The 27,250-nt window shown below is 49.6% G+C and overlaps 5 protein-coding genes across 6 annotated transcripts; 2 read left to right on the top strand and 3 right to left on the bottom strand.

Annotated features, from left to right (window-relative positions):
• Positions 1 to 325: 325 nt before the first annotated feature.
• On the bottom strand, positions 326 to 1,583 carry LOC112889691 (peptidyl-prolyl cis-trans isomerase FKBP13, chloroplastic-like). The gene is made up of 4 exons (XM_025956439.1): positions 1,210 to 1,583; positions 983 to 1,075; positions 779 to 839; positions 326 to 699 (listed from the first exon to the last, which is right to left on the bottom strand). The coding sequence occupies exons 1-4, from the start codon at positions 1,537 to 1,539 to the stop codon at positions 551 to 553; spliced, it is 633 nt and encodes a 210-aa protein (XP_025812224.1). The 5' UTR covers positions 1,540 to 1,583; the 3' UTR covers positions 326 to 550.
• A 6,526-nt stretch (positions 1,584 to 8,109) lies between these two features.
• Positions 8,110 to 13,017, top strand: LOC112888844 (receptor-like cytosolic serine/threonine-protein kinase RBK1). Of its 2 annotated transcripts, none has more exons than XM_025955202.1 (9): positions 8,110 to 8,655; positions 8,856 to 8,912; positions 9,683 to 10,360; positions 10,846 to 11,100; positions 11,473 to 11,627; positions 11,718 to 11,797; positions 11,900 to 12,035; positions 12,240 to 12,389; positions 12,463 to 13,017. In XM_025955202.1, the coding sequence occupies exons 1-9, from the start codon at positions 8,640 to 8,642 to the stop codon at positions 12,622 to 12,624; spliced, it is 1,689 nt and encodes a 562-aa protein (XP_025810987.1). In that variant the 5' UTR covers positions 8,110 to 8,639; the 3' UTR covers positions 12,625 to 13,017. The 2 variants fall into 2 exon arrangements, with proteins under 2 accessions (XP_025810987.1, XP_025810986.1); XM_025955201.1 differs by having other exon boundaries at positions 8,123 to 8,655; positions 9,665 to 10,360.
• Positions 13,018 to 13,207: 190 nt separating this feature from the next.
• On the bottom strand, positions 13,208 to 15,342 carry LOC112888845 (fructose-1,6-bisphosphatase, chloroplastic). Its single transcript, XM_025955203.1, has 3 exons — positions 14,895 to 15,342; positions 14,070 to 14,466; positions 13,208 to 13,781 (listed from the first exon to the last, which is right to left on the bottom strand). The coding sequence occupies exons 1-3, from the start codon at positions 15,318 to 15,320 to the stop codon at positions 13,381 to 13,383; spliced, it is 1,224 nt and encodes a 407-aa protein (XP_025810988.1). The 5' UTR covers positions 15,321 to 15,342; the 3' UTR covers positions 13,208 to 13,380.
• A 2,057-nt stretch (positions 15,343 to 17,399) lies between these two features.
• LOC112888923 (vacuolar-sorting receptor 6-like) lies at positions 17,400 to 23,007 on the top strand. The gene is made up of 13 exons (XM_025955317.1): positions 17,400 to 18,099; positions 19,911 to 20,394; positions 20,485 to 20,702; positions 20,810 to 20,898; positions 21,045 to 21,114; positions 21,217 to 21,300; positions 21,426 to 21,584; positions 21,669 to 21,751; positions 21,839 to 21,902; positions 22,005 to 22,133; positions 22,227 to 22,330; positions 22,421 to 22,527; positions 22,615 to 23,007. The coding sequence occupies exons 1-13, from the start codon at positions 17,805 to 17,807 to the stop codon at positions 22,619 to 22,621; spliced, it is 1,893 nt and encodes a 630-aa protein (XP_025811102.1). The 5' UTR covers positions 17,400 to 17,804; the 3' UTR covers positions 22,622 to 23,007.
• Positions 23,008 to 23,157: 150 nt separating this feature from the next.
• On the bottom strand, positions 23,158 to 26,953 carry LOC112888924 (protein TonB). The gene is made up of 4 exons (XM_025955318.1): positions 25,913 to 26,953; positions 25,671 to 25,814; positions 24,149 to 24,334; positions 23,158 to 23,581 (listed from the first exon to the last, which is right to left on the bottom strand). Exons 1-4 carry the CDS (start codon positions 26,876 to 26,878, stop codon positions 23,501 to 23,503), a joined length of 1,377 nt encoding a protein of 458 aa, XP_025811103.1. The 5' UTR covers positions 26,879 to 26,953; the 3' UTR covers positions 23,158 to 23,500.
• Between the last annotated feature and the right edge of the window lie 297 nt (positions 26,954 to 27,250).

The raw sequence follows: 27,250 nt of genomic DNA, 5'->3' as shown, positions 1-27,250 counted from the left end.
TCTCGCTTGCCGTCGAAGCCTTCGTCCTCTGTGGACCGAGGGGGAGACGAGACGACGTGGCTACTGGGCTGGGCTGGAAGACACATTCACAGACCACCGACAGTACAGCGTGCGTGCGAATTCACGACCTTGCCCGAAAAAGGCAATTCACGATCTGGCCCAACAGTACTCAATCTGGCCCTAAAAAAAGTCAATTCACGATCTGGCCCAATAGTACTCCACGTACGGGCTAGCCCACTCCGTCCTACACGTCCAGCTTTTGTGGAGATGGGCTCAAATTGCACAACTCCAATCCACGAAAAAAAAAATTCAAGCACGAACGTTGTTGGGAGCTCCTGACGAATTCCAGTGCATGCATTTTGGTCTCACATTTCATCATGTCCTTAATTCTACCGGCGAGTCACGATCATGTACACTACTAACTAGTAGTATGTACCAAGCACACACAAAAGAAAAGAAAATACAGAGTCGTGTCTGTGGCTCCCTTGACACGATCACAGCCAGCAAGCCACACTAAGCAGAGAGCTCAGATGGCCTATCGGGATCTTCATCAGCTGACGGCTCTGCCGACGTACTCGACGTCGAAGAGGAGCGTGGAGTTGGGCGGGATGACGCAGGAGGTGGGTTCCCAGCCTCTGCACCCCGCCCCCTTCTCGCCGTAGGCCAGCGCCGGCGGCAGCTTGAGCGTCCGCTGACCCCCTGAACACACGTGCAATCATCGATCCGACTCAGTTTGTTCAGAGAAACAAAAGTTCAGTTTGCTGGGTTCAGCAGGAACCTGCGAGCATCGGCGGGATCCCCTCGCCGCCTACTATGCCCTGATCCCATCCTTTGATCACCTGAAGAAACGAAACAGCATTCTCATCTCGTCAGGATTGTTCAGGGAAGAGACACCGTGACGAACTGCAGATCCTGCTGCAGAGTGCAGACTAATCATGCAGGTGACAATTCGGCTCCGACGAACTAGCGTGGCGGGCATCACCTCTCCGACGCCGACGCGGAAGACAAGCGGCCTCCCGCGCTTGTAGCTGCTGTCGAACACCGTGCCGTCCTCCAGCCTCCCCGTGTAGTGCGCCTGCACGGACCGATCGGAGCAGCAGAGATTATAAGCTGGACAGGCCGCTAACGGTTTGGGCATCGCATCATCTCATCAGCAATGGATGGCGTACGAACGCATGACGCGAAGCCCTGAAGGCGAACGGTACTGACCCGGATGAGCTGGCCCTGCTGGGCGGCGGCGCCGGTGCCGACGACGAGGTCACAGAAGGCGAGCCCGGACGGAGCAACCTCGAGCGGGCACTCGCCGCCATCCGCGGCCTCCGCCGCCGCAGGGAGGAGGAGGAAGCGGGAGAGCACGGCGGCGGACAGCACCGCGGCCGCGGCCTCGCGCCGGCGGAGAACGAGGCCGGCGCCGCCGGGGCTCTTGGAGCCGTCCGGGCACGGCGCCGCGGGAGAGGCGCGGGGGTGCCTCGCGGAGCCGGGCTTCGGGAGGCTGAGGAGGAGGCGGGACAGCGGCGACGTGGAGGTGGACGGAGCCATGGCTGCCTGCTGGTTGCTGCCACGTTGCCGTTGCTCGCCTTCTCCTGTGGATAAGGCGAGGCGGAACTCTGATGGTGGGTGATGGTTTGGGCTGGGCTCCGGCCTGATTCCTCCGAGACGGCTGGACAAAGCCCAAGGCCGTCTCGCCCCATATACGGTGGTGGGCTCGGAAGCTTTGGAGGATGGGCTGAACCGAATGAGCTGAAGGAAGCAGAAGAGACTGGACCGACTTCCAGATCAACGGTGAGGAAGAAAACTCAGATGACTCGACATCAATGCTCAGATTACATCGGAAAAAGTTTTTTTAAAATTTTAGAAAGAATCCGCGTTTCCTTCTAGATAATAAAACCGTACGCCTGCACCTTTTAAACTCGTAATATCGGACACATAACCTTCCTGGCTAATTTTTCTCGGTGATTTTGCTCTTTTTCTTTTATATTTATTTTGGCTATCTTTGAAAAATTATAGTAAATAAAAAAATTATAAAATAGAAAAATTTAATTTTTTGTCTCCACATAAGTAGATCTATGCAGTGAACATATGATATGATATGATTTCGTAAAAAAATTTTGTTATACTTTTTAGATATATACTTTTCTATAATTAATTTATAGCTATATTTTCCATGGTATAATTATGGTTAAATTTTTATGGTGTGCTAATCATTATATGCTTGAGCTGTAGTAAAAAATTCATTCCCATTGGATCATGTATGCTCGAGAAACTGAAGAATCTCTGATATAGTTTGGAATTTAGGGTCTGTTTGGCATGGCTCCAACTCTGACTGGAGCACCTCCACTCCAAAACTCTATTTGGAGCTAGCTCTAGGTGGAGTTGGAACTTACTGGATGGGGTGTTTGACATGGAAGATGCTCCCAGCTTAAAAAAAAAAGAGGATTTTGAGGGTGGATTATCCTTTTTCCCTAACTCATGACCCCACATGTCATCATCTCAATCCGTATCTTCTTCTTCCTCAGGACACCGTGTCGGATGCTTGTCTTTCTTGATGATGAGCAAATGCAGCAGGCTGTCGCCGCAGACGTCCTTGACGATGAGGTTCACGCACAGGCCGCCATGCACCTTCCCTTTGGCCCCGCGCGTGACTTTTGCGAGGAGAGCAAGGAAGGGAGGGTGGGGTTGGCACGGCATGCGCAGGATGGGTCTCGGGCGGTGGCGGCGGCTGGCAATGGATCGGCTGCAGGAAGAGAGGGGTGGCGTTCTGACGCCGCCGCGCCATTGCTAGCCCCGCCGCCGACGAGGACGAGGTAAGAATCGGAGACGCGATACGGTGCGGGAGGGGAAGAAAGAAAGGGAGGGGCCGGCTGTGGTGGTGGTGGCGACCTACGGGCAGGGGAGGGTGGGGTGGCGCGGCCTGGGAGGGAGGATCCGCCGCCGGCGGTGGCGGCGAGTTGCAAGGGACGAAGGGACGGGCAGGCGGTGCTCGCTAGGTTGCAGGGAGGCGGGCCAGGCTTAGAAGGAAGAGGAAGCAGAGGGAGGAGGGTAGCGGCGCTAGTCAGAGAAGGAAGAGGGGGGCGGCGCTCGGCAGGTGGCAGGTGGGGCCATGGGAAGGAGGTGGCAGCGACCATGGGAAGGAGGCGGCGGCGGTGTGAAGGAGGGAGTCACGGGGTTGAGGGCGATGGGGCTTCAGGAGAAAAGAAAACGAACCATTTTTGTGTAACGGGTGGTATTGGTGGGTAATTTCATCCGAACTCCACGTCTAGGTCAATATTTGATGGTTTTGGAGCTTGTAGTTGGAGGAGTTCACCTCCAGAACCATACCAAATAAGCCCTTAGTTGCTCAAGCATAAATAATCAAATGAGCATAAATTTTTTTACTACAGTTCAAGCATATAATGATTAGCCTACCATAAAAATTTCAGCGTAATTGGACCACGAAAATTATAGCTATGAATTAATTACAGAAAAGTATATATCTAAAATTACAATAAATTTTTTATATTAAATTATATCATATATTCACTGCTTCGATGCTCACGTGGAGTTCAATAAAATTGGATTTTCTATTTTATAATTTTTTTATTTACTATGATTTTTTAAAGATTCAGTGAAAATAAACGTAAAAGAAAAAGAGCAAAAAGCAAAACCACTAAGAGAAACCACTTAGGGAGGTCATGTGTCCAGTATTGCGAGTCCAAGAAGTCCAGGTGGACGGTTTTTATTATCTAAGGAGGAAATGTGGACTCATCCCAAAGTTTAGAAGGTAAAAACGACTTTTTTCCCATTGCATCTAGTTCAGATATAGTTACACATTTGTACTTTTGTAGCAGGCGTAAAAGATGGATAATATGCAACCGGACCATTTACTGGTGCTTAATGTGTGTGAGTTTCCATGAGGAATTCTCCTGTTTTTGTAATTTGAAATCTACAAAAAACAAAGCCAACCCAAAAAGGCCGTGCGTCGTTTAAATTGTGGCTGAACGAGGCCCCAAAACACTACGCCAGTTTTCGTCTCTCTTTCTCTCTGCCCTGGTGGACTAAGCCCATAAACCCCATCAAATCCCAGCCCACCAACGCTAGGCTATAGAAGGTTACGTCACGTAATCTCTATGGTGGACTAAGCCCACCACCGAGCGCGCGGTGAAAAAGGCCTTTGGGGACATAAATCCCCATCAAATCTCTCTCTCTCTCTCTCTGCCCGTAAAAACACCGTGACACGCGCGGGCACGAGGACCCGCCGCCGCCGCCGGGTGCCTCGCGACGGAGCCAGTCCGCCAGCCGCCGCCATGCCGCCGGTGCGCCCCCTGGGATCGCGGGCACTATCGCGACGTCTCGCGTGGCCGGCCGACGGGGCGGGGAGTAAGATCGGGTAGGTTCCGGTCGGTCTCACGCGCGCCCCTGCCGCACTCTACTCCCCCGAGTGTCGTGCGGCCGCATGTGGGGTGCTGCTGCACGCGGCCTGCCGGCCGGCCGGCCCGGCCTGACGGAGGCGGCGACCGGCGACGAGGACGGCCACGTTTCCTCCCCCCGGCCCCCGGTCCCCGGAGCGCGCCGCCAATCGCGCTCCTGTGATCGCGGTGGGGGACGAACACGTGGACCCGTCACGGCAGCAGTTATTCGGTTGACAAACACAGGTAGGTGCGGTTGGAGCTTTGCTGCTTTGGTCTCCAGCACGAGCAGACGAGACGAGATTTTTTTCCTAAAAAAAGATCTTGTGCAAGTCAATTTCTTCACCTCCTCGTCAGGTTTCGGAGAGGCTGAGAAAATGACGTGATGGAAGTTTGGTATGATCAATTGATCATGTTTTGTGTCGTAATTCCAAAATCCCTGTGTTCCAAGACACGCCGAGTGAAATTGCGAGCTTGGTGATTGGATGAACACTGAACAGTAATACTGTCGCCATACATGGAGTCGTTCACCTGCTCAATCTTCTCTCTTGCGCTTTAGGTGGCCGGCACCTTGCCGAAACCAGCCAGTCGTCACTGTTGCCGCCGCCGCTACAGTGTCACTGCTCACTCGCCGCACTCCATCCCCGTGAAGTCAGCTCCCCGCGACTGGCACCACCCCAACCGGTCCACAAGCTCGAAGCAACAGCACCAGCACCATGAGCGTGAGCGACCCCAAAGTCCCCAAGCGAAGCAGGCACGCTAGAAACTAAAATGCCAAGTGCGTCAGGTCAAACTCTGGGCGTTCAGGCAGTGGAGCGCGACAGAGACCGAACCATTATCCACTGCCCGGAAAGTCTAGCCCAACGGCTCCAGTGCTCGGCGGCGGCGTTTGACCGGCGCTCTGATCCGACGGTGCCAGCCACTTGGATCTATCGTGGCCGGCGGCGAGCCACTTCCTTGCCCCCCTTGGCGTCTGGCGTCCCTGCCGACCGCTGCTGCTGATCCGTCTCATGGACTCGCCGCCGCCGGCCGTCGCGAACGGACAGGGGAACCGGAGCCGGGAGCTCGTCGGCGCACCACGGCGCAAGGCTTTAATGGCGCTGCTTAACCTGACAGCGCATCCGGATCCGGGAGGTGCGGCACCCGCTGATTGCTTGCCGCCCCGTACGGTCCCGGGGGTACTGTACGTACGCCGCGTGTATCGCGCTGGCAGCGTATTTATTCGCGCGCTCGCAGGGTGACTGATCGCACGCGCGCGCCTGAATCTTGGCCCAGAATTGAACGCCGTCGCACATGACAGGCAGGCGCGCACGGTCGCGGCGGCGCCGGTGACACGCAGATCTCCGGGGCACGTTCGCGAGAGGGCTGGGCTGGACGAGCGCGGATCCGGGGGGAAATCATGGAGCCCTGCCTCCTTGGCTTGGCAGGCAGGGACCCCGCCCCCCGCGGCGGCGAGCAGTAACGAGCGGTCGACGGGTGGTGGATCCGTGGCGTGTGGATGGATGAGCAGAAGTGCAGAAGATGACGCGGGTGGAGTGGGATATTTGAGTTCGGTTGGGATCGGATGACGGGCGATGGAGTCAGCGACGGGATCATCGGGAGAGCCGGAGCGGAGAGGGGTCGGTCCACCTGCTCTACCGGCTTTCCCGAGGCGACAACATGTTCGAGTCCGAGGTCGTCGTCGGGTGACGGGCGCCACGCAGCATCCGCACGCACACTTTGCAGCCGGTGATCGAATCGCAACTCCGCTGAATCCCCCGGATCGCACGTCAGAGTTTCAGTTCAGGCAATGGTACAGTTGCCGCTGGTGTTAGAATAAGTGGACCGCCCCCCGCCTAATCCACCTCGCCTCGCCCCCCGAATGAACGCTCGAATCGGATTAGCTAGTGTCGCTCTCGCTGCGCACGTGGCAGCTTAACAAGTGTCTTCAGACTTCCAGAAGTTTTTAGCAAAAAAAAAACTTTAAGAAGTGGCGTGTGGCGTCGCCTAGCCCGCGGCTGGCTGCCAGTGCTTTGCGCGCCGGCTTCCGACGAGCCAAATCTTTTCTTCCTCAGCGTTTCAGCAAGCAGTGGCCGTGTTCCTTGGCGCTACACCGGGGGCAATACCTGGCGTACAGGATTAGAACTGGAGTAGTAGATCGCTGTCGACATAAACCCGCGGGGCCGGCGACGGCGCCCGGCGGCGGAACCTGTCGGGATCGACGAATTTCTCGCAGGAGCAGCGAGCAACGGCAAGCGAGCACCGAGCAGAGGCGTGCTCGTGGCCAGCGATTCAAACTTGGGAACCAGGGCACCGAGCCAATGGCTGACGGCGCAGCAGTAAATGAGCCAGTGGCAGTTTGGGGCAAGTGAAGTGAATGGATCCACGAGATTGCGTGGGTGCTCGGCTCGGCCACTGCAACGGGCAGCTGCTGCCACGGACGGCACAGGGCAGGTAGCGGACGAGATGATTCTTCTTCGTATCCTATGCGGATGCGGATTGATGCCGCCGCTCCGGCTGGCCTCGGACAGCGCCCGGACCGTACTCCCTCGCCGTCCTTGCGGCCTAGGATACGCGCGCAGCTTCGTGTCCCTGGGGGTGGACGGAGACGGGCGGTGAGTGACTGCCCGATGGCGGCCCGATTCCCATGTGCTTTGGGGTGTGGGATTGGGACTTCCGCACCGAGAGCAGCCGCCCATGACCTAGCGCTGGCCACTTGGCCGTCGCGTGCGAGGGTGGGGAACGGGGAGACTGGAATTCCATGTTTTTCTTGGCCATGGGATGGGACTAGTGTTCCTTTTTTTAACATCGCGTGGAATTTAAAATGGGATGGATTGTGTACTCAAATAGCATGTGATCATATTTTATGATATTGCCCAAAGAAAAAGGAGCATCTTGCAGAGTTTTGGCCATCGACATGTTTTCTAATTTCTTGCCCGAATTTTAATAATGGTGCATGTAGATTTGTCTAGGAAAAAAATGTACGTAGTCTTTAAGGTTTTTCCTATGTTTATAGAATATGTTACAGCAACATTTGTGATTAAGTTCATATTTTACAGTAGTTTTATGAGTGCTTCCGCACTAGCTTGCTTTGTAGGAACGTGTCTCTAAATTCATAGTATGTCCTCAGCTTGTCCTTGAGCTTTAATAAGTGCCGATGTGGCATTACTACTTATCTTTTCGAGAAAAAGGAAGGCAGCCTTTTCAACTCAACCTTAAATGCCGCTACATTTTGAAGGAAAGCATGATGATCCATAAAATTTGTAGACCAGGCATGTCCTCCAGTACCACAGCAGACCACCGGCATTTCACACTGCTTATTTCAATGCATGTGTCCCAAACTCCTAACGCTAGCCCCTAGCCTTCCCATAGGAGGACGTGGCACCACTAGCACTCACAAATATACAGTACTCCAAGCCCCTATTTGCAAAAGAGGACGACAAAAATCCAAAAGAAGGGGCTGCAGTTGGAAGGGAAGATAAATTACCCCCCAACTGCTGTCTACTGCATCCACCATGGATATATCCCCATTCCCAATTGCACAAAGGCGGGCATCACCATCCATTCTCTCACCTTCAAGAGTGTATTCTTTCCCCCCAGTCCAAGCTCCAAGATTTACCGAGAGTAGTAGGCACAAGGCACAAGAACACAAAGCGCATATCAAAATCCAAGCTTTTTCCACCACCAACTCTCAAGTCTCCCCCGTTCTCTTCTTCGCCGCAAGAACCCATTCCACCACAAGGTTTTGCAAATATTTTTTTCTCCCTCCTCTTGCCTTGTAGGTCCCCTGCAGGTCTAGAGAGGTCACTACAAAAGGTTGTGGGACTGCCACCAGAGCTCAGTGCCCACTGCCCAGTCCCTCTCTCTCCTCCCACCTCTCTCTCTCTCTAGACCTGCTGCCTATATGTTCTCTTCTTTTGAGAGAAGGGAGGAATAGCCGCAAGCCTGCAGCGCAAAGGAAAGCACAGCAGCACAGCGCAGCGGCGGTTTTCAAAAGAACCCGCCACCTCTCTATCCTGCAGCCCTCCCTCTCTCTCATCTCGAATTTAATTTCGCTGCGCCTGCCCCGATCCGCCATTTTTCTTGGGTGCCGTGCGAGCTCCAAGTACCCCTGTCTCCCTCCCATATCGCTTGCCTGTTCGTTTCCGGCTCAGTTGGTGTAGCGTTGTTGTTTCAATGCGAGACGGCGCCGGGAGGGGCTGTCCTCGACGAGCTTGATTGCCCTTGAAAGCGAAGTTGTTGGTGCCGGTGAGGAGGAAGAAGGGGGGAGGATATATGGCTCCCACGGAAGGTATCCTTCGTCTCTCTCCTCTCTTCTCTCCCTCTCTGAGAGATTCTGCGACGCGGATGCAAAGCTTGCTCCTTTTTTATTCTTTCTCTCTCTGTATACATTCGTCTGTCGATTTCACTGGGCGCCGGGGAGGGAAATTGCGGGAATTTGGTCGCCGGCGATGGTGAAACTGATGCAGTTTTTCTTGCGTGGACCCGCAGAGGCAGGGGAGGACGAGCGGCTGCTCAAGGATCTTCCTGGTTCTTCAGATAAGGAAGGTGAGCTGCGCTCCGTCCTTGACGGTCTTTCTTTCCCCCATTTCTGTGGCTTACAAGCTCTTCTGTATCTTTTCTTTCTCGATTTTGCTCTCTTTTTGTTACATGGAAATGTTTATTTATGTTGGGTTTGCTCCTGGAAGCGAATGAGTAGTTTCTCGTTTCTCATCCTGAATTTTATTTATGGTTCTTTAGAGTTTGATGACGCAAGTTCGACCAGTCATTTTGATTTTTTTTTGGAAGAGAGATGGTTGGTGTCAGGTTTGAGATTCTGGTCTAATTCGAAACAGTAAAATCCATGTGAGGGCGTGCGGTCTCTGTTTCCATTTTGTATGGAAGGACGGGTAGATGGTCAAATTCTGCCGAATTTCCTACCCTACCAAAGCCTCTGAAACGGACATTTTTGCTGTTTTATTTCTGCGCCCCTTTCATCTCTCAGCGCCTGTGGCTGTGGTAGAGAGGAACAAAACACCAGTTTTGGAACGGGGCAAAGGGGTGGTGCGGATGTCGATTTTTGGGGTATTTCATATATGTTTTTTTAAGGAAAAAAACTTCCGCAATAGAATGCCTCCTCGCGTACTCTCATCGGGCAGCACGTGCTTTTCAAGGCAAACCAGACAATCTGTGTATCAGTGTTTTTTGTTTCTTGCTGTGGCTTGCTTTGCAATTTGTCCCGTTCTTGATTGTTAGTTAGGTACCTGATTTTTTTGCGAATGCAAAATCAGTGTTATGGCGTACTAACAAGCTTGCTGTAGCCCATGCTATCTCTGCAGGAGAGGATCAAGAGAACATTAAGAGCAACCCTGATGAAACGGCCAAGGAGGATTGTGATAACGGTGGGTCCGTAATCGAAGCCACCGTATCGAGTGAAGATCTCAATGATAGGCATGGCGGTGACAGCAACAGCCAGTGTGCTGAATCTAATGGTGCTTGTAAACCAATGCCAGAAATGAGCTCCAAGAGCGTCAACGGTGAGTGCGCCGGTGAAGTGCCTGAAATGGGATCCAAGAGCAGCAATGATGACAACAGTGGGAGCATCGATGAAATGCCCAGAATTGGCACAAAGAGTAGTAGCGATGACAACAGCGATTGTGCTGACCGGAGCTCTCCACGTGCCGTGCTAGATATGTCAGTATCTGGCAGTGTGGACTCCGATGACAGTGCCTCAGTTGAGCAGTCAGCAGAATCAAACCACAACACGCAGTGGAGGAACCTGATAAGCGGGCTAATACTTCGGAGAAAGAAGTCCATGGGTAGAGCAGTGACGTTCCCTCAGAGATCCAAGAGCAGAGGGCTTAGAGGGTATCTGGAGAGAATGCGGAGTGGTAGGAACCAAATGGACTGCAGTGCCATTGCTCCTGAGATCCTTCCTGAGATTGGGAAGTGGAGACCATCATGGCGAAGCTTTGACTATGAAGAGCTTTGTGCTGCAACTGACAGATTTAGTCCAGGTAACATGCTGTCATGCACACTTGCTTCACTGTTGCTGTGAGTGATTTAATGATTAGGCGCTGTTACTATCATTGCAAAACTCGTGAGGTGTGATGTAGCTTTAACATTAAGCTATAGATTTACAGTTGCCATGCTATGATTTCACTGAAAAATGACATTACGTGAGGGTTTGAGGTCCTAATCATGATCGGTTCTTTAGGTTAATGATGATGACCTGTTACTGTCCTTTTAGCATGCACATGTTCTTTAGCTGGAAAAGTTTAAGATCATGCTCCTGTTAACCTAAGCTTGCTTTTTTTAGCTTTTGATCATGATAGTACAATACGGAAATGTAGTTCCTTGAGCTCTGTTTCTTATTTCCATCTTTTTAGGCGATTACTTCCAGTGTTTTTTTGTGTAATGCAAATACACTTCCTGGCCAAGATTTGTTATCTTATCTGCCCTGAGTATCAACTGATTTCCATTTTATGTGCGACTTTAATAGAAAAATTGATTGGCAAGGGAGGGCATGCTGAGGTATACAAAGGACAGCTTGCTGATGGACAATTTGTGGCAGTGAAGAGATTAACAAAAGGCGGTAACAAAGAGGACAGAGTTAGCGACTTCTTGTCCGAGCTTGGAATAATAGCCCATGTTAACCACCCAAACGCAGCACAGCTCCTGGGGTTCAGTGTGGAAGGGGGCTTGCACTTGGTTCTTCAGTTCTCACCTCACGGAAGCCTGGCTTCTGTTCTGCATGGTATATTCCTATCTAAGAATAACACTTTTTTTTGTTATCTAATAAATGAAATAGCTAAGCAATTTTATGTGATATGGGGGCATATTTTTATGCAAACATTTCTAAAAGGTGAAGTACACTTTACATTAGGAATTTTATGAGAGTAGATCTTTAACTTTTATGCCAGTACAGCATAATCTTTCAAATAAGTATCTGAAAGAAGTTCATGTATCCATTTCTGTATGCTATTTATAAATCTTACATTCACTTTCCTAAGTCCCGTACACCACATGGTCTGAGATCTCAAGCATCACCTTTTTAACATAAAAAGTTCATTAGCTGTTAAGAGTGTATGCCCTTAGTCCAGCGATAAAATAAAGTTTAGCTGATCAGGTACAAAGGAAACCCTGAAGTGGAAAGTCAGGTTCAACATTGCACTTGGAATTGCTGAAGGGTTGCTTTACCTACATGAAGGATGCCATCGCCGCATAATTCACAGAGACATCAAGGCTTCTAATATCCTTTTAACTGAAGACTACCAACCTCAGGTATGTTTCTACTGTTAGATTGCACTATCATGTTCCTTATATGATTACTAGGGATGTTAAGAGTTACAGTTTTGCTCCCTCCTTGTGCAGATATCAGATTTTGGGCTTGCAAAATGGCTTCCTGACAAATTGACCCATCATATTGTATATCCCATTGAAGGCACATTTGGGTGAGCCTTGTTGATTCTTGATCGTGCTTTCTTATTATCCAGAAGAATAGCAATAGTGTTGTACCTGTTGTTTCAACTTTTTGATTTTGCACTCTCTTTTAGGTATATGGCCCCAGAATACTTTATGCATGGGATCATAAATGAGAAGACAGATGTGTTTGCATATGGAGTTTTACTTCTTGAGTTAGTTACAGGGCGGAAAGCAGTGGACTCCTCCAGACAGAGCCTAGTGATATGGGTACAGATTTAGCAAACTACTACTATATATTTTCCTATATATTGAAATTAATTGATCAGATTTTATTGTTTGATATTATTAAGAGTAAATTGATAATTCAGTAGTAGGATATAATGAAATGAACAGAAAATATGAAGTAGCATAATTACATGCTTCTGAAATCTGAACCCCCTGGAATTCACACATTGTTCATCGTCTGTGAAGGCAAAACCGCTGCTTGATGCCAACAACATCAAAGAGCTGGTGGATCCTTCCCTCGGCAACGAATATGACCCCGAAGAGATGGTGTACACCCTAGCAGTGGCATCTTTGTGCATTCACCACAGCTCAACCACACGGCCGAGTATGAAATCGGTGAGTGAGTGCATCATATCTGCCAGTTGAAGTGCAAAAAATGCATAAATTGACCCTGATTTGTTGCCTGCAGGTGGTCTGTTTCTTGAAGGGAGACCGGAAGTCACTTGAGCTAGTGAGAAGGCCTAAAATCGTAAAGCCCCTGATGTTTGACTCATGTGATTCAGAAGATTACACGCGCTCAAGCTACCTCAACGATCTTAACCGGCACAAGCAGCTTGCCTTGGAGCAGTGAACTTCAAATTGAGTTTGGACAGATTTGCCGTAATTTTGTACATCATTCACTATCTAGCTACACTGTGATCCTCCCGCTTTCCACATAGGTTTTAAAGATTGTATGGATTGATGTGAGGGATCAGTTATCATTCACTCCCTGGTTGCTGATCTATGCGGTAACTTTGCCCTAAGTTTTAGCGCATGTTGTGGCCCTGTGATCTGTATCACCAGGATCGTAATGTCAGGTTTGCCACTAGGAAAGTAGCACCAGTCTACTATTCCTGAAATGATGGTCGGAAGAATCTTTGTGCTCTGATCATTTGCATGATTTCTCATATGTATAATGTCTCTGGTCATGACAGAATTGCATGTTTCCAGTTTCAGTGATAAGTGATAACATATATGACTCAAATATACTCATCATGGGCCAAGGAATTGTGTGGATTTTCCAAGGCATGTATTTTACCAGCCCTTTGGCCTTGAATGTTGAAAACACTAGTTCTCCTTAGTGTGCAGCATTATGACTTCAGTCCACAGCTTATTTCAAATATATTCAGCATTTGCAAAGCAGGATGACACTGCTACTACAATGACGCCACATGGAATCTGCCTAAAAAATTTCATAATACTTGCATTCACAGGGAAGTACAATGAATTTTGGCAGAGAGAGAGGGAGAGAGAAAAAATAATATGGGTCAAGCAAAGACAGGATTGCCACACATGCTTTACCTTATTGTACTGCTACAACACCTGAAAATCTGAATTTTACATATCCTTAAACTTCATATCCAGGATTAACCTTCTGTTGGACATCTCCATAGCTTTCCAACTCAAGCATGTCCTCCATGCTCCCCAAGAACAATGGCAACCTCTGGTGCAGCTTAACAGGCTGAATTGAGAGGATTCTGTTCTTGCCATCTGACCCTCTACCACCAGCCTGCTCAGCAAGGAAACTGAGAGGATTCGCCTCATAAACCAATCGCAGATGATCCCTTGGGTTCATAGCTACTCCACCATATATGAGCGTACGGTGGAAATCAGCAACCAGTGAGCAAACGTAGCGTGCCGAGTACTTCTTCGGGTGCTGTCCTTTGCCTTGTCTGATTGTGTCAATGTACTTCCTTAGGCCCTCAGGCCAATCAAAATACCGTGCATCATTCACGGAATATATCTGTCCTGGCATTATATGCAATTATAATTTTTGAGCAAAAATAAAAGGACCTTCTAAAAGATGCAGGCCGGAAATGGCCAAATGGGTTTTGATGCCTGGTGTCAGACTTTATAAAGTTCAGTTTGTTATCATTATTTAAACCAATAAAACTTTTCAGTGGCATTTTCACAAACTATTGTGTTGAGAGTTCAGAAATTAATTTTGATAAGACTTGTAAGAATGGCTGCTTAATATTTTATTCAGCGAAGAATTTGGAAAGAAGCAAATTTCTGAATAATGATACAGTTGAGTACCTCTAGGCGGTATTTGGAGGGACGGATGTGTAAGAATGAATTCTCCAGTTGACCAATCCAATGTGAAGGCATGAGTACCTGCACCGAAGCTGATACACAAGATGGTGGCAGATGAGTAAAGGACATACCCAGCAGCGACAAGGCGAGTTCCACTTTGCAGCGAATTGAGCTGAGCTCTCTCCTCCAAAGGCAGATGGTCGAGCTCCACCAGCCTATTATATATCCCAAATATTGTTCCCGTAGGTATGGAGACCTCAATGTTACGAGAACCATCAAGCGGATCGGTAACAACAACATATGGACCGTCATCGGATATCCAAATGGGCTGATCGTTTTCTTCGGACGCAAGCACAGCAACCTTTCCAGAACTTTTGGCCGATGACAAGATGATATCATTCTGAATTCAAGCAAACAAAAAGGATGATTCACATAATTTTGCCATAAGTTCAAGAGATATAGTAGAGCATGTGAAGCTAGTTCTTGTCATATTTAGAGCAATGAGTTCAAGCAAAATAATCCAGTACTGCAAACACCTAACACTGCATATGTGATTTCGCAACCCAAACTCAATACAAGTGAACTCAGCAATTATTCAGGTTTCTCGATCTTTACCCTTTGATGTCAAAGTTAACAAAACTTCAGGAACCAACTTGTTAGTTAATCTAGGAAGTTCAAGCAACTTCAGATGGATATGTTGTAATGTACCAAACTGCCATATCAAGCCCTTAAGATTGATTTCACAAGCCACAACAATGTAACACATTTTGTTGTTATAGATGCGAGAACGATACTACCAACTCAGGAACACGAGAAGCCAGCACTCACCGACAATTCGTCGAGCGGCTTAGGCGCGTCACGCCCGGCCGCCACAGCCCCGCCCCCCGCCTTGGCCCGCGACAGCTCGGCGTTGCCGGGGGACGCCACGACGGCCGCGATGCGCTTGCACGCGCTCTGGATGTGGGCCACGAGGACGGTGAGGTCAGCGGCCGCGCCGGCCTGGCCCATGTGCTCCAGCAGCGTGGGGGGCGACGTCGCCGCGGCCGCAGCAGCCATGTCGTCCGTGGCCGCGGCGAGCGGCTGGCATGCGAAGGCGCGGCAGCGTGTGAACGGAGCGAGGAGGAGGCGGAGGTGTGGCCGCGGGCGGTTTGAAGTTGGCGGGAGCGAGCGCGGCGGGTGGTGGCGGAGGATGAGGAGGGAGGAGAGAGACGATAACGGCATAGTTGGATGGCTCGTGTTGAACGGCGGAGGCATAGCTAGGAGTGGAAAAGGTTGCATCCAATAATCTAGTTCCACCAGTATCAAATGTGAAAGGCAGGAATTTGTGATTGCTATAAAGTTCTAGAATTTAAATTCTAATTTATTTTGAAAATAAAGATTTAAATGCAGTCACAATTCAAGATGAGATTTGTATCTCTCTAAAGTATTTCCTTTTGAAATAAGTGTTAACCCGTCAAGCGGAGTATACAATTTAACAATTGAGATCTAGCATCGAGAATGAAGGTTAAGTTTAAAATTATGACATGGTCACTTTTGTTGTAAGTTCTTGTGAGTCGTGATTCGCTCGGTCTAAATCGTGATTAGGAATGGCCCCGTGGATACAAGTTGTTGCACGTGATAGCAACAATGCTATCACCTTTTTCTTTTGAACGAACACGGGTATTGTGAATTCATATGCACCACACCACACACGTGTATTGATGTTGACTACTTCTAACTTTGCCAAGATATTTGTTAATGATAAAGGATGTGTGTTCCGTTCCAAATATAAATGGTTTTAGTCTTTGCTAAGTTAAACTTCTATAATTTTGACAAAATCTCTAAAAACACCAACATCTATAACATTAATCAAATCTATGTCGTTAATCTCACCATAAAGTATGTTTTGTTAAGGTATTTATTTGGTATTGCAAATAATCAAAGGTAGAGAAAATTAAGATGTAAATGGTGCCGGCTAGATCGGACGATGCAGATAGGCCTTACTGCTCCGCCAAAGCGTTCCAGAGCCAGCAGCCGGTCCCCCGGGCAGAACTTGACGTGTTCCAAGGAGCACGGCTAACCGTCGACTCCCAGGTCCACGGAGACCGACTCAAAGCAGACACGCGGTCGGGCACGACCCTGCCGTGTTCTGCACCTCGAGAAGACTGACAACCGACTGACCAAAGACTTAAGCCGACTGCTCATCGATCTACCAAGACGACCACGACCTGGTATCTCCTTGTTACAAAAATTTTCATCCAATCTTTCAGTTCAGAAATCATTCAGTTTTGGAGGCGTTTTCCCTTCCATGGCACGCAAATGGACCGGCCGTCAGTGTTACTAGCTCTGTCTCCGATTTGTCAGTTCAGAGATCTTTCTTGCAAGCACCGTGTGTGCAGCACGCTTGCAACGAGAACGCACAGCGACTGAACTGCTTGTTGCTTGCGTGATGTCTCAGGGTGTGCCCCGACCTGCTGTTAACTTTGGTTAGAATATATAGATGCTAATGTCACGTTCAAAATGTCTTGGAAAATATTCCACATTTAGAGCATATTTGGATGAATTAAAGTTGTATGCTAAACTTTAGCACCTATTAGCACTCATATCTCATGCTAAAATTTTTGAGTCTGGTTAAAATTTAATCCATCCTATTAGCACTTCTATTTGACGAACCTGGTGATAAAGTTTAGTATTTTTGGAATCCAGAGATGGAAGGTCATGCATTAAATCATTGCAAAAAAAGTCTTGAGCATGCATGACGCAACAACTATGGCACGTCACAGCAGGTTATTGACAGCCACCGCCCTTGGAAAAGGTCAATCTGTCCCATGTCAAAACGACGAATTTTATTCACTAGAAATTACAATTTGTCCAAAAATAAGTAGCGCTTAACCAAAAGTCATAGCATGCAACTTGGGGTTTGTACATCTTTAGGGCATGTTTTGGATACAAAAAACGAGAAAGAAAAATCGCATACATTTTTACTCCCTAAATTATTTAACACTACATAACAAAAAAGGGGAAAAGATTGTCCAGAGACATGGAAAACTAGTGCTACTGGTGAGATAGCATGAAGATTTTTTTGGGCGGGCATGAAGAATTCAGGGGTACAGTAAAAACAGGGTTGGTCTCATCAAAACAAGAGGTGAAAAATATCAGGGCCAAAAGCCTCTTGTGTCTTCTCCCCCTCTCTCCTTTCGTGATTCTTCTCTCGCACCTGATTCGATTTGATCTCTTCCTGACCACCTCCTGTTTTCCAAAAAAAGTTGTCACTGTCATTCTCCTACTCTGAAGTAGTCTGCGTAGCTATAGCCTCACACCTGCTAGCGGTTGGCTGCTCCCTCTCGCACGCACCGCACCTTCCTCTTCCTCCGATCCCTGTCACCTTCTCTTGTACGTCACATGTTGACGCCAATGCCCCCCCGGACCAAACGCCATTCTCTACGATTCAAGCAACCTCCTCCTCGTCCTCCGTCATCTCCCCCTCCCAACTCCAGGTCTTCTCTTAGTCTTTCTCTCTCACCCATCCGTTCTTCTCTCTTGCGCGCTTGCGACGATCATCAGTTGCTATATATTTCTCTTCCCCTCTCGCTCGCGACCACCTAACCCCTCTTGGTGCCACCAAACTCGACTTATAGCCTCATAGGCCACTTCCTTGTTGCTTCAAGTCTGCTTCTTCTTCCTCCTCTCGATCGTTGCCGGAGACAGGAGGGGGAGTGCGTGGCCGGCGGCGGTTGATCGGTCGGTTGCCAGCAGGCAATGATGGCGAGGCGCGCGCCGTGGCTCGCCGGCCTCGTGGCGGTGCAGCTGTGGTTGATCGTGGCGGTGCGCGCCCGGTTCGTGGTGGAGAAGAGCAGCGTGCGGGTGCTGGCGCCGGAGCACATCCGGGGCCACCACGACGCCGCCATCGGCAACTTCGGCGTGCCCGACTACGGCGGCACGCTCACCGGCGTCGTCATCTACCCGGACAAGAAGGCCACCGGCTGCGCCGAGTTCGACACCAAGTTCAAGTCCAGGTCCCGCCGCCCGGTCATCCTCCTGCTTGATCGTGGAGGTACGTGCACCGCTCCTTTTCTTTTTTAAAAAAAAATCCTCGTGCAAAGATGCTAAATTTTAGTGTCTTGAGCATATCTCAAGGTCAATTCTGAAAAAGTATTTTTAAAAAGAAATTCAATTCTGATGAAAAATATGAAGAAGCGGCATGTTTTCAAGTAAGGTTTTTGCTTATGCTTTTTGTTTGACAAAGCCTGTTTGCTGATTATTCATGTCAATATCATAGTTGATGTCAATTGTCAGTGGTTGCTTTGCTGTTAGAGTTATTTTCAGGGTGGCCTGCTTCTGTCGGAAAGCTATGTCTTAGATACTGATCATGATTAGAATGGTTGGTCAGTGAAAATCGGGGTAGGCATGCCATCCAAGTGTGGTAGAGTATTTTAATCATTTGATGCCGATTGATCTCCAACTAAGGTGTCACAATTTGCTGTTAGGTTTTTCTAATTCAGCGCCTGTTCGTTTCCTACCCTCTAAACTCTATAAACTCTAGAGCCATCACATCAAAGAGAATCTTGCTATTTAGAAGTATTAAATAAAATCTGTTTATAAAACTTTTTACACAGCTGGGTGCTAATTCGCGAGACAAATTTAATGATCCTAATTAATCCATAATTTGCCACAGTGATGCTACAGTAATCATCCGCTAATCATGGACTAATATACCTTATTAGATTCGTCTCGCGAATTAGCACCGGGGTTCTGCAATTAGTTTTGTAATTAGACTTTATTTAATACTTCTAAATGATAAGATTCTCTTTGATGTGACCCCTCTAAACTTTAGGCCACAGGAAACGAACACACCCTCAGTCCAGCAAGCAGGGTTACATCAGTGCCATTTTTCGCCATAAAAAAGATTTGGAATAGATGGAAGCCCACTGCTGAAGCACTAAACAGTAGCCCGTTAAAAAAATGCACTGAACAGTAGTAGTTCTGAATCTCATGTTTTTTCTTGAAATCAGTTTGATTTTGTTTAAATTCGAAGTTGGGGCATCAGTTGTTTTAGGATGATTTGGCATCAGATTGCTCCTTTCTTGGCATCAGAGTTTCAGCAGACTAGTGCATGTCGATCTCTTAACTGAAAACTCTGAACAAAGGCAAGAAAACCGACAAGAAAATATACACGTACTGCGTTTCTAATGTCTGAAGCTCACACATCCCATTTGATCCATCCGACCATCTCAACTCGCTCGATCCTTCCACAAAGCAAGTTGGTGTTGGCGTGCCAAACTACTCCCTTGAAGCGAAAGACAGCAGCTTCAGAGACCAAACACTCCAGCCTTGCTTTCAAAGCAAAGGCTCCCAAAGCTGAAGCTTCCGTCAGAGCACAAAATAGCATTTCTTTCATCAGGAAAGCACAGATATCACTTCACTTGAACGCATGTTTTGGTTAAAAAAGATCAGAACTAGAGCACCTTGTAGAGTAGTATGCCACTTGGCATCACTGGTTCGTCGATGGAGTAGCCATTACAGCAGCAAGGAGATCTGTGCAGTCTGCACATCTGAACGAAGAGTTGCGTTGGCTGTTCCCCCAGAAATAGAGATTTCTCTTTTGCAATCCAACCTATGCAGATCGTTCCAGGATCTCAAATTATGTACGATTATGCGACGAACCTGTCCAGATATCCACGAATTTTATCCGAATTTTCTCAGTCCTGTGGCACCGGCAATCGAGGATCTCGCGATTCTTGCCTTGGACGCTATTTCATTTACCGACCACCCCGTGGTCGTTGTTTTATTTACCGACCACCGTCTGCTCGGGGCTCGCCGGCCGCTGCCTGAGTTCTGAGTTCTAACGCGTGCCGCGACGTGCAGAATGCTACTTCGCCCTCAAGGCGTGGAACGCGCAGCGCGCGGGCGCGGCGGCGTTGCTGATCGCCGACAGCGTGGACGAGCAGCTGCTGACGATGGACAGCCCGGAGGCGTCCCCGGGCACGGAGTACATCGACAAGATCAACATCCCGTCGGCGCTGGTGAACCGCGCGTTCGGCGAGTCCCTGAAGAAGATGGCGCAGAAGGTGGCCGGCGACGGCGAGGAGGTGGTGGTGAAGCTGGACTGGCGCGAGTCGATGCCGCACCCCGACGAGCGCGTCGAGTACGAGCTCTGGACCAACAGCAACGACGAGTGCGGTGCTCGGTGCGACGAGCAGATGGAGTTCGTGCGCGGGTTCCGGGGCCACGCGCAGCTCCTGGAGCGCGGCGGCTACGCGCGCTTCACGCCGCACTACATCACCTGGTACTGCCCGGAGGCGTTCCGGCTGACGCAGCAGTGCAAGTCCCAGTGCATCAACCACGGCAGGTACGTTCAGGCTGCATCCCGGCGCCGCCGCCGGCGACGGTGAGAGCTTGCGTCAGTGGCTGATCGACGGTGGTGACGGCCGGATCGCAGGTACTGCGCGCCGGACCCGGAGCAGGACTTCGGGGCGGGGTACGACGGCAAGGACGTGGTGGTGGAGAACCTGCGGCAGCTGTGCGTGCACCGCGTCGCCAACGAGAGCGGCCGGCCCTGGACGTGGTGGGACTACGTCATGGACTACAAGATCCGGTGCTCCATGAAGGAGAAGAAGTACAGCAAGACCTGCGCCGAGGACGTCGTCACCGCGCTCGGTGAGTTTGCCTGCCAGCACCTCTCGCCGCCGTGCCACGTCAGCTCGTCGGAATGACCGAACAGCCTGTCTCTGATCGTGCGAATAACGTGGTGGAATGGGAAACAGGGTTGGACCTGAAGAAGGTGCTGGAGTGCATGGGCGACCCCGAGGCCGACGCCGAGAACGCCGTGCTGTCCAAGGAGCAGGAAGACCAGGTTCGTCGCGGCGATCTTCCTCCTGGGATTCACAATTCCTCTCGCGGACTGCACTGAAGAGACAGGCTTTCTCTAGTACTGAATCTTCAGGCGGGCCTGGATCTGACAGACCTCATGGTAACATGATGCTTGCTGCAATGTTTCAGATCGGCAGCGGATCGCGCGGCGACGTGACCATCCTGCCCACCCTGGTCATCAACAACGTTCAGTACAGAGGTCGGTGCCGGCTGCTGTGCCTGCGTCGTCGTCGCAGACATCTGCATCGTTCCATGGGTGCTTGCCTGATTGCAGTGTGATGACACTGGTTTCAATTTGCAGGGAAGCTGGAGCGGACGGCGGTGCTCAAGGCCGTGTGCGCCGGCTTCAAGGAGGGGACGGAGCCCCGGGTCTGCCTCAGCCCTGGTAGGATTCCTGAAACTGTTCTTCAAGCAGCTTGCGAGACCGAAACATGACCCCGTTGATTCCGTCCTCTGCAAAATGCCTGACGAAATTCCTACCTGACGAGATCCCTGCCTTTGCATCTGCAGACATCGAGACGAACCAGTGCCTGCACAGGAACGGCGGGTGCTGGCGCGACGAGGCCACGAACGTCACGGCCTGCCGGGACACGTACCGGGGCCGCGTCTGCGAGTGCCCCGTCGTGAACGGCGTCCGCTACGAGGGCGATGGCTACACGGACTGCCAAGGTAACCCCCCGTTTTTTCCCTTGGCCTCTCTCATGCCGCCGCACGACGCTGAGACCTTGGTGCCGTGCCGTGTCTGTGCTGCAGCGGTCGGGCCGGGCAGGTGCGCCCTGAACAACGGCGGGTGCTGGTCGGAAACGAGAGGGCACCAGACCTTCTCCGCCTGCTCGGTATGCAGTAACACCTCCGCTCCTATTTGCAACGTGATTTTCTCCGGCGATGGCCGTCACTAACCTCACGCTCTCCGGCGATTGAAGGAGACCGCGCTGACCGGGTGCCGGTGCCCGCCTGGGTTCCACGGCGACGGCCACAAATGCGAAGGTTGGTTCACCATTCTGAACCTGAAATTCTGAATTGCTCAACCGATCGATCGAGACAGTATCTGATCCATCCATGTCTTCTCCGCTCCTCCTCCATCTACAGACCTGGACGAGTGCAGGGAGAAGCTGGCGTGCACCTGCCCGGACTGCCACTGCAAGAACACCTGGGGAAACTACGAGTGCACGTGCAAGGGCAACCAACTCTACATCCGGGGCGAGGACGTCTGCATAGGTAATGCTACCAGCTTCTTCAGTAATCAGTACTAGCACCTGCCATTGGACGGTTACGGACCTTTTTTTTTTGGTTCTTGGACATGTCGCGCAGCCAACAGCATGTCGAAGCTCGGCTGGTTCATCATCCTCGTCGCCGTCGCGTGCGTCGCCGGCGTCGGGATCGCCGGCTACGTCTTCTACAAGTACAGGCTCAGGGTGAGTCCCCTCGTCCCAGATCCATGGCGGTTCAGGGCGAGCAGAGGTAGTGGCTGGATACGAGAGCTCACCGGCGTTTCTGTCTTGCAGTCGTACATGGACTCGGAGATCATGTCCATCATGTCCCAGTACATGCCGCTGGACAGCCAGAACAACGAGAACCAGCCGCTGCGGCAGCACGATTCAGAAGCTCTGAGGTAAAATTCACTCCCAAACAAGGCAACAAAGTCCAGGACGAACGCAAGTCCGACAGACATGAACTCTGATTCCGCGATGCATTTCAGGCACTGAAAATGGTGTGGTCGCTTGAAACGCCTGGATGGGGAGTTTGGACAGTGAGAACTAGGTTTCCTGACGGGCAAGGAGATGCCGACCAGGCTGCACGCACCATTTGTGGCCATATTCAACAGATGATTTGCTGTGATTTCGACGGTTTTTACTTCACTTTTGTATAGAGTAGAACTGTAGAAGAAAGAAAACAGTTTGTACCGAGCACGGAGATGAGCTCCGGAGGGTTAGGTAGGTAGGCATCTGGTCGCTCTTGCGGATCAAGAGGCGTTTACACACGGAACAATTAGAGAAGGAATGTACAAGCTGCTACACGTGTACACTGTACAGTAGGTAAACCGTGCTGAGAATTCGATACTGCCATACAGGTATGTGAGAGTTTCACCATATGATTTCTGGCGTTCTTGCTTGCGTTCCCAGAACAGAGGCAGAGTGCTCCATGGATACTTGGACATTGTATACAATGAAAATAACTTGTCCAGAAATGTGGCCCATAGTACAACATTACAGATTAAATATGACTGATTCGGATTGTGAAATTTTGATCAAACACACATCAAATTCTAAATTCCAAAAAAACACAATTTGGTTAGCACTTAAGTAATCCCTGATAAGGGACAGGAGTTTCACATGACGAATAAAATGGCAGCGATGTTTACACTTGTGCAGAACCAAATTGGCCAGGAGGTAAATCTCGCAAAAGAAATAACTACGTTTATCAGCAAATTTATTTATCAAACTAGCATCCCAGTAAAAGAAAAGAAAACATTGCATGGATTTAAGTTGGCCATCGCATCTTCTTTTAACAAAAAGAAAAACGCCCTTTGAATCTCCTTGTGGGCTAAATAAGATGGTTAATGCAACAGAGTATAAGAGACCTTTCTACTTGTATTGCTCTGAAACCATGCGAGTGAACTTGTCCATGAATTGGCATTTCTTGTCAAAACCCCAGCCTGGATTGTTCTGCAACGCACACAAAGAGTAAAACGATAAAGACACTCATCATATACAATATCAATTATCTATTTTGGAAGGAAGATGATAAGGAAAGTAGCATCAGTAGGAAGTTATCACATTATACCGTTGAAGAAAACAAGGCCTCAACAGTTCAAGATAGAATTGAACATTTGGAATCACATTACCTGTTAATTGTATATCTATGTGACAGCATGCCATGATTAGTTACATGCTATAAGTAATATGTTTACAAGTGCACATGACCACTAGACTGATTGATATCTATGATACTCAAAACAGGGGAAACGTTTAAGATATTGTGAAAGATATATAAAAACAAAACAAATGTAATTGTTTCTTGTAGTTGAACTTCAAGAGGCTCTTTTTTTTAAAGAAACCTGACAAGAGATGGTAAAATAGTATAATTGCCAAGTTAGACATAAATCGTGTTTCTTTTGTCACCACAGGAGATTCAGGAGTGAGATTACGGAAAATGAATTCATGATATAGAAGATTGAAGCACCACTACTATGAATAATGTTCAGAGCATAAGTTGTCATAACACAAACAAACCTTAAGAGAGAGTAGAGTTTTGTCAGTAAACCGCTTTACTGAAGAAGGGATGTTTTCAGGGAGAGTGTTTGCAACTCTTTGCAGCTCCTCTTCTTGTTGTTTTGCAGTAACAACATCAGGGCCGCTGTACATATCTATGAGCTCTTTCATATGGGGTGCTCTAGCCATTACATCTTTCACAGCTTCCTGATGGGGAGACAAATATTTTATTAGAACAGTTAAAAAGGTAATTAAAAAAATCATATAGCACCAACTTAATACAGCCATTAATTCACATGTGCTGGTTGGCATATTAATCTGATGAAATGACACAGCATGTGAATGTGATGCTGTAAAGACTCCAGGCTATGTTTCATCATCACGTGATACACCAATATGGATACAAGTATGGCGATACGGCATTTGTCCAAAAACAAGGATATGCCAATACGGAAAGTATAGCAATACAAAATTGAAGGGTGCTGGTAGTAAGCAAGCAGCTAGTGAGTAGCAAGCACCACAACAACTAAAATATTGAAACACTCATGCTGAATACATTTCCATCGCAAGATAAAGGGACTAGGAAGGAAAAGAGAAAACATGAGATGGGTTTCCATGTGCTGGATTGCTGGCCCACTCAGCCCACCTAAGGATACCCTAATCGCTGTTTCTTGTCATCTACCCAGCCACTATTTCACACCACTGACTAAAAAAATGGGAAACCATGCCCTCCTCATATCTCTAGTACCCCTGTTTGTGCTCCTCAGACCCTGCCCACCTCTCCAGGCTCTCCCAAATTCTCTGTCTCCCTGTTACTTATCTCATAGACAGGAAGCGTATCGACTTGAGGTATCAGCAAATACCAGAACTCCAGAAGGCGGTATCAGAAATTATTTTTTTATTTTTCAATCACACTTTTTTTATACTTCCTATACACGTATTGTCAAGTCCTGCCATATCCAATACGGTACAGCAGCCTATCTGAAGTATCAGCGATACACCAACTCCAGGTTCCAACAGTAAATTAAATGTTAAAATGTAGAAACAGATATGCTTATAAAATTAATCTGTAATATCTGCTAGATTCATCTAAGTTATGTGAGTATATTTGAATGGAAAAATCCTAATATCATCTAGAGAAATGATCTGGATAACTTTACGTATACTGATACAATAGTCGTCAAGTCACTAACTATAACTAGACACATACCACAATACATTTGTAAACTGAGAGTAGAATTGTGGCTGTAGCCCATGTCTATCTGTCCTTTATCAAGCTTCAAGCAGGTGACTATCATGTAATATTATTAACCGTACATTCGTGTTTGTACTAAAACTGCAGAGACATAGCATCATGGTGTGCATTGTCCTGAATAGAAAGCATTCCTGTACCACAGTTAAGATGTGCTATATGACCGCACGATGAAGATCATAAATTATCTATGGCATCATTACTTGAGCAGCAAAAGAAAAAATGAACATACTAGCGCAAACAGTTTCAAGGGAAAACATAATACAATGCAAGGCCAGTTCAAGAAATTACCTCCCATTCTTCCTGGTTCTGGATGCCCTCGTACGCAACTATGAAGGGCTTCACTTTCTGAAGCACCTCCTCCAATGACATTGGTGGTTTCTCATCAATATCAGGATTAGCAAAATTCACATGGTACTGTGGTTCAAATTCGATCTGCACGCACAAACCCACAGCAACAAAAACAATCAGGAACAGTGCAAGCATATCCAGATTGGAAAACTCGGTAAAATCCACTGCAGGGCCGCACGCACCATGTTGTTTGTGTGACAAGCCTCGAGGTAGGCATCCTCCATTGGATGTGGCAGCGCATTATCTGCCGCCTCCATAAACGCTTGCTCCAGAATCTTCATCTTGTCCTCGCCAAGCTTCTTCTCTAGCCTCTCGCCATCTGCGTTGTCCCCCAAGTATATCGCTTGCCGATCATCCGCATCAGCAGACCGGCCGTCGTCGCGCGTGCGGCCCCTGCCCCTGCCGCGGCCGCGGCCACCACGGCCACGGAAGCCGCGACCCCCGCCCCCGCGCCCTCCGCCATCTTCGTCGCTGCGGCCCCCGCCGCCGCCTCCCAGGAGCTCCAATGCGCGCTTCACGGCTTCCTCACCCGACAACTTCGGTTGCTGCGGGCCGGGAGCCGAGGGCGCCCCGGCGGCCGCCTGCTTCGCAGCCTCGCGGCGCCGGATGAAGCGGTTCTCCTCCGGAGGCTTATCCACAGGCGGCTGCTGCATCCGCGGCACGCCGCGGCCGGCGCCGGTGAACGGGAGCGCGCGCGGCAGCGGCGGCGCGGAAGAGGACGAGGCCTCGGGGCTCGGCGGCTCCGGATCGCGGCGCGGAGGGGCGTCGTCGAAGTGCTTGGTGAAGGCCGGCTGCTTGGGGGCGTCCTCGGGCTCGGTGGGCCGCGGTGGCGATCCGCGGCCGCGACCGACGCCAGAGAACGCGGCGAAGGATGGGACGTTTGGGGAGGAGGGGGCCACGGGCTCCCCGCGGCCGCGGCCGACGGGTGTTGCGGCGGAGAAGGGATCCGCGCCGTCGTCCTCGGAAATGGGCCTACCGGGAGCGCGCGGCGGGCCGGAGGGCGGCAGGCCGCGCCCGCGCCCGCGTCCGAAACCTCCATCCCCGCCGCCGATTCCGGAGAAGGAGGAGAAGGCGGGGGCGTAGGAGGAGGAGAGGGTAGTGTGCCGCCTGGCGGCGGCGGCGGCGGCGGCGGCGCCGATCCCTCGCATGGTGGCGGTGATGGGTTTAGCGCGGGGATGCAGGAGGCAGGAGCACTAGGGTTGGGCCGCTCAGCCTGTTCGGCGAAAGGAACGGTGGGCTGGGGAGATGCAGCCTGCGGCTGTCCGGCCGTTAGATCGGGTACGCCACTCCAATCGGTCATGATCTACGGTTGGGAATTTCGTCTCAAATTTCTAGACTGGATTAAAAATTCGTTAAAATCTTTTTTTGAGAGGATGCCACGTCATGATTTGAGAGGAAATTCACTCTCAAATTTTTTTTGAGAGGATGCCACGTCATGATTTGAGATGACGGGAGTTTTTTAAAAAAAGGTGTAAAAAAATTAAAATTCGAAAAAGAGGTGCCAGTTGGGAACAATTCAA

Source organism: Panicum hallii, chromosome 4, assembly GCF_002211085.1.
Source record: "Panicum hallii strain FIL2 chromosome 4, PHallii_v3.1, whole genome shotgun sequence".
NCBI classification, from domain to species: Eukaryota; Viridiplantae; Streptophyta; class Magnoliopsida; order Poales; family Poaceae; genus Panicum; species Panicum hallii.
The sequence above is the reverse complement of the archived record's forward strand: the minus strand, read 5'-3'. Positions and strand labels throughout refer to the sequence as shown.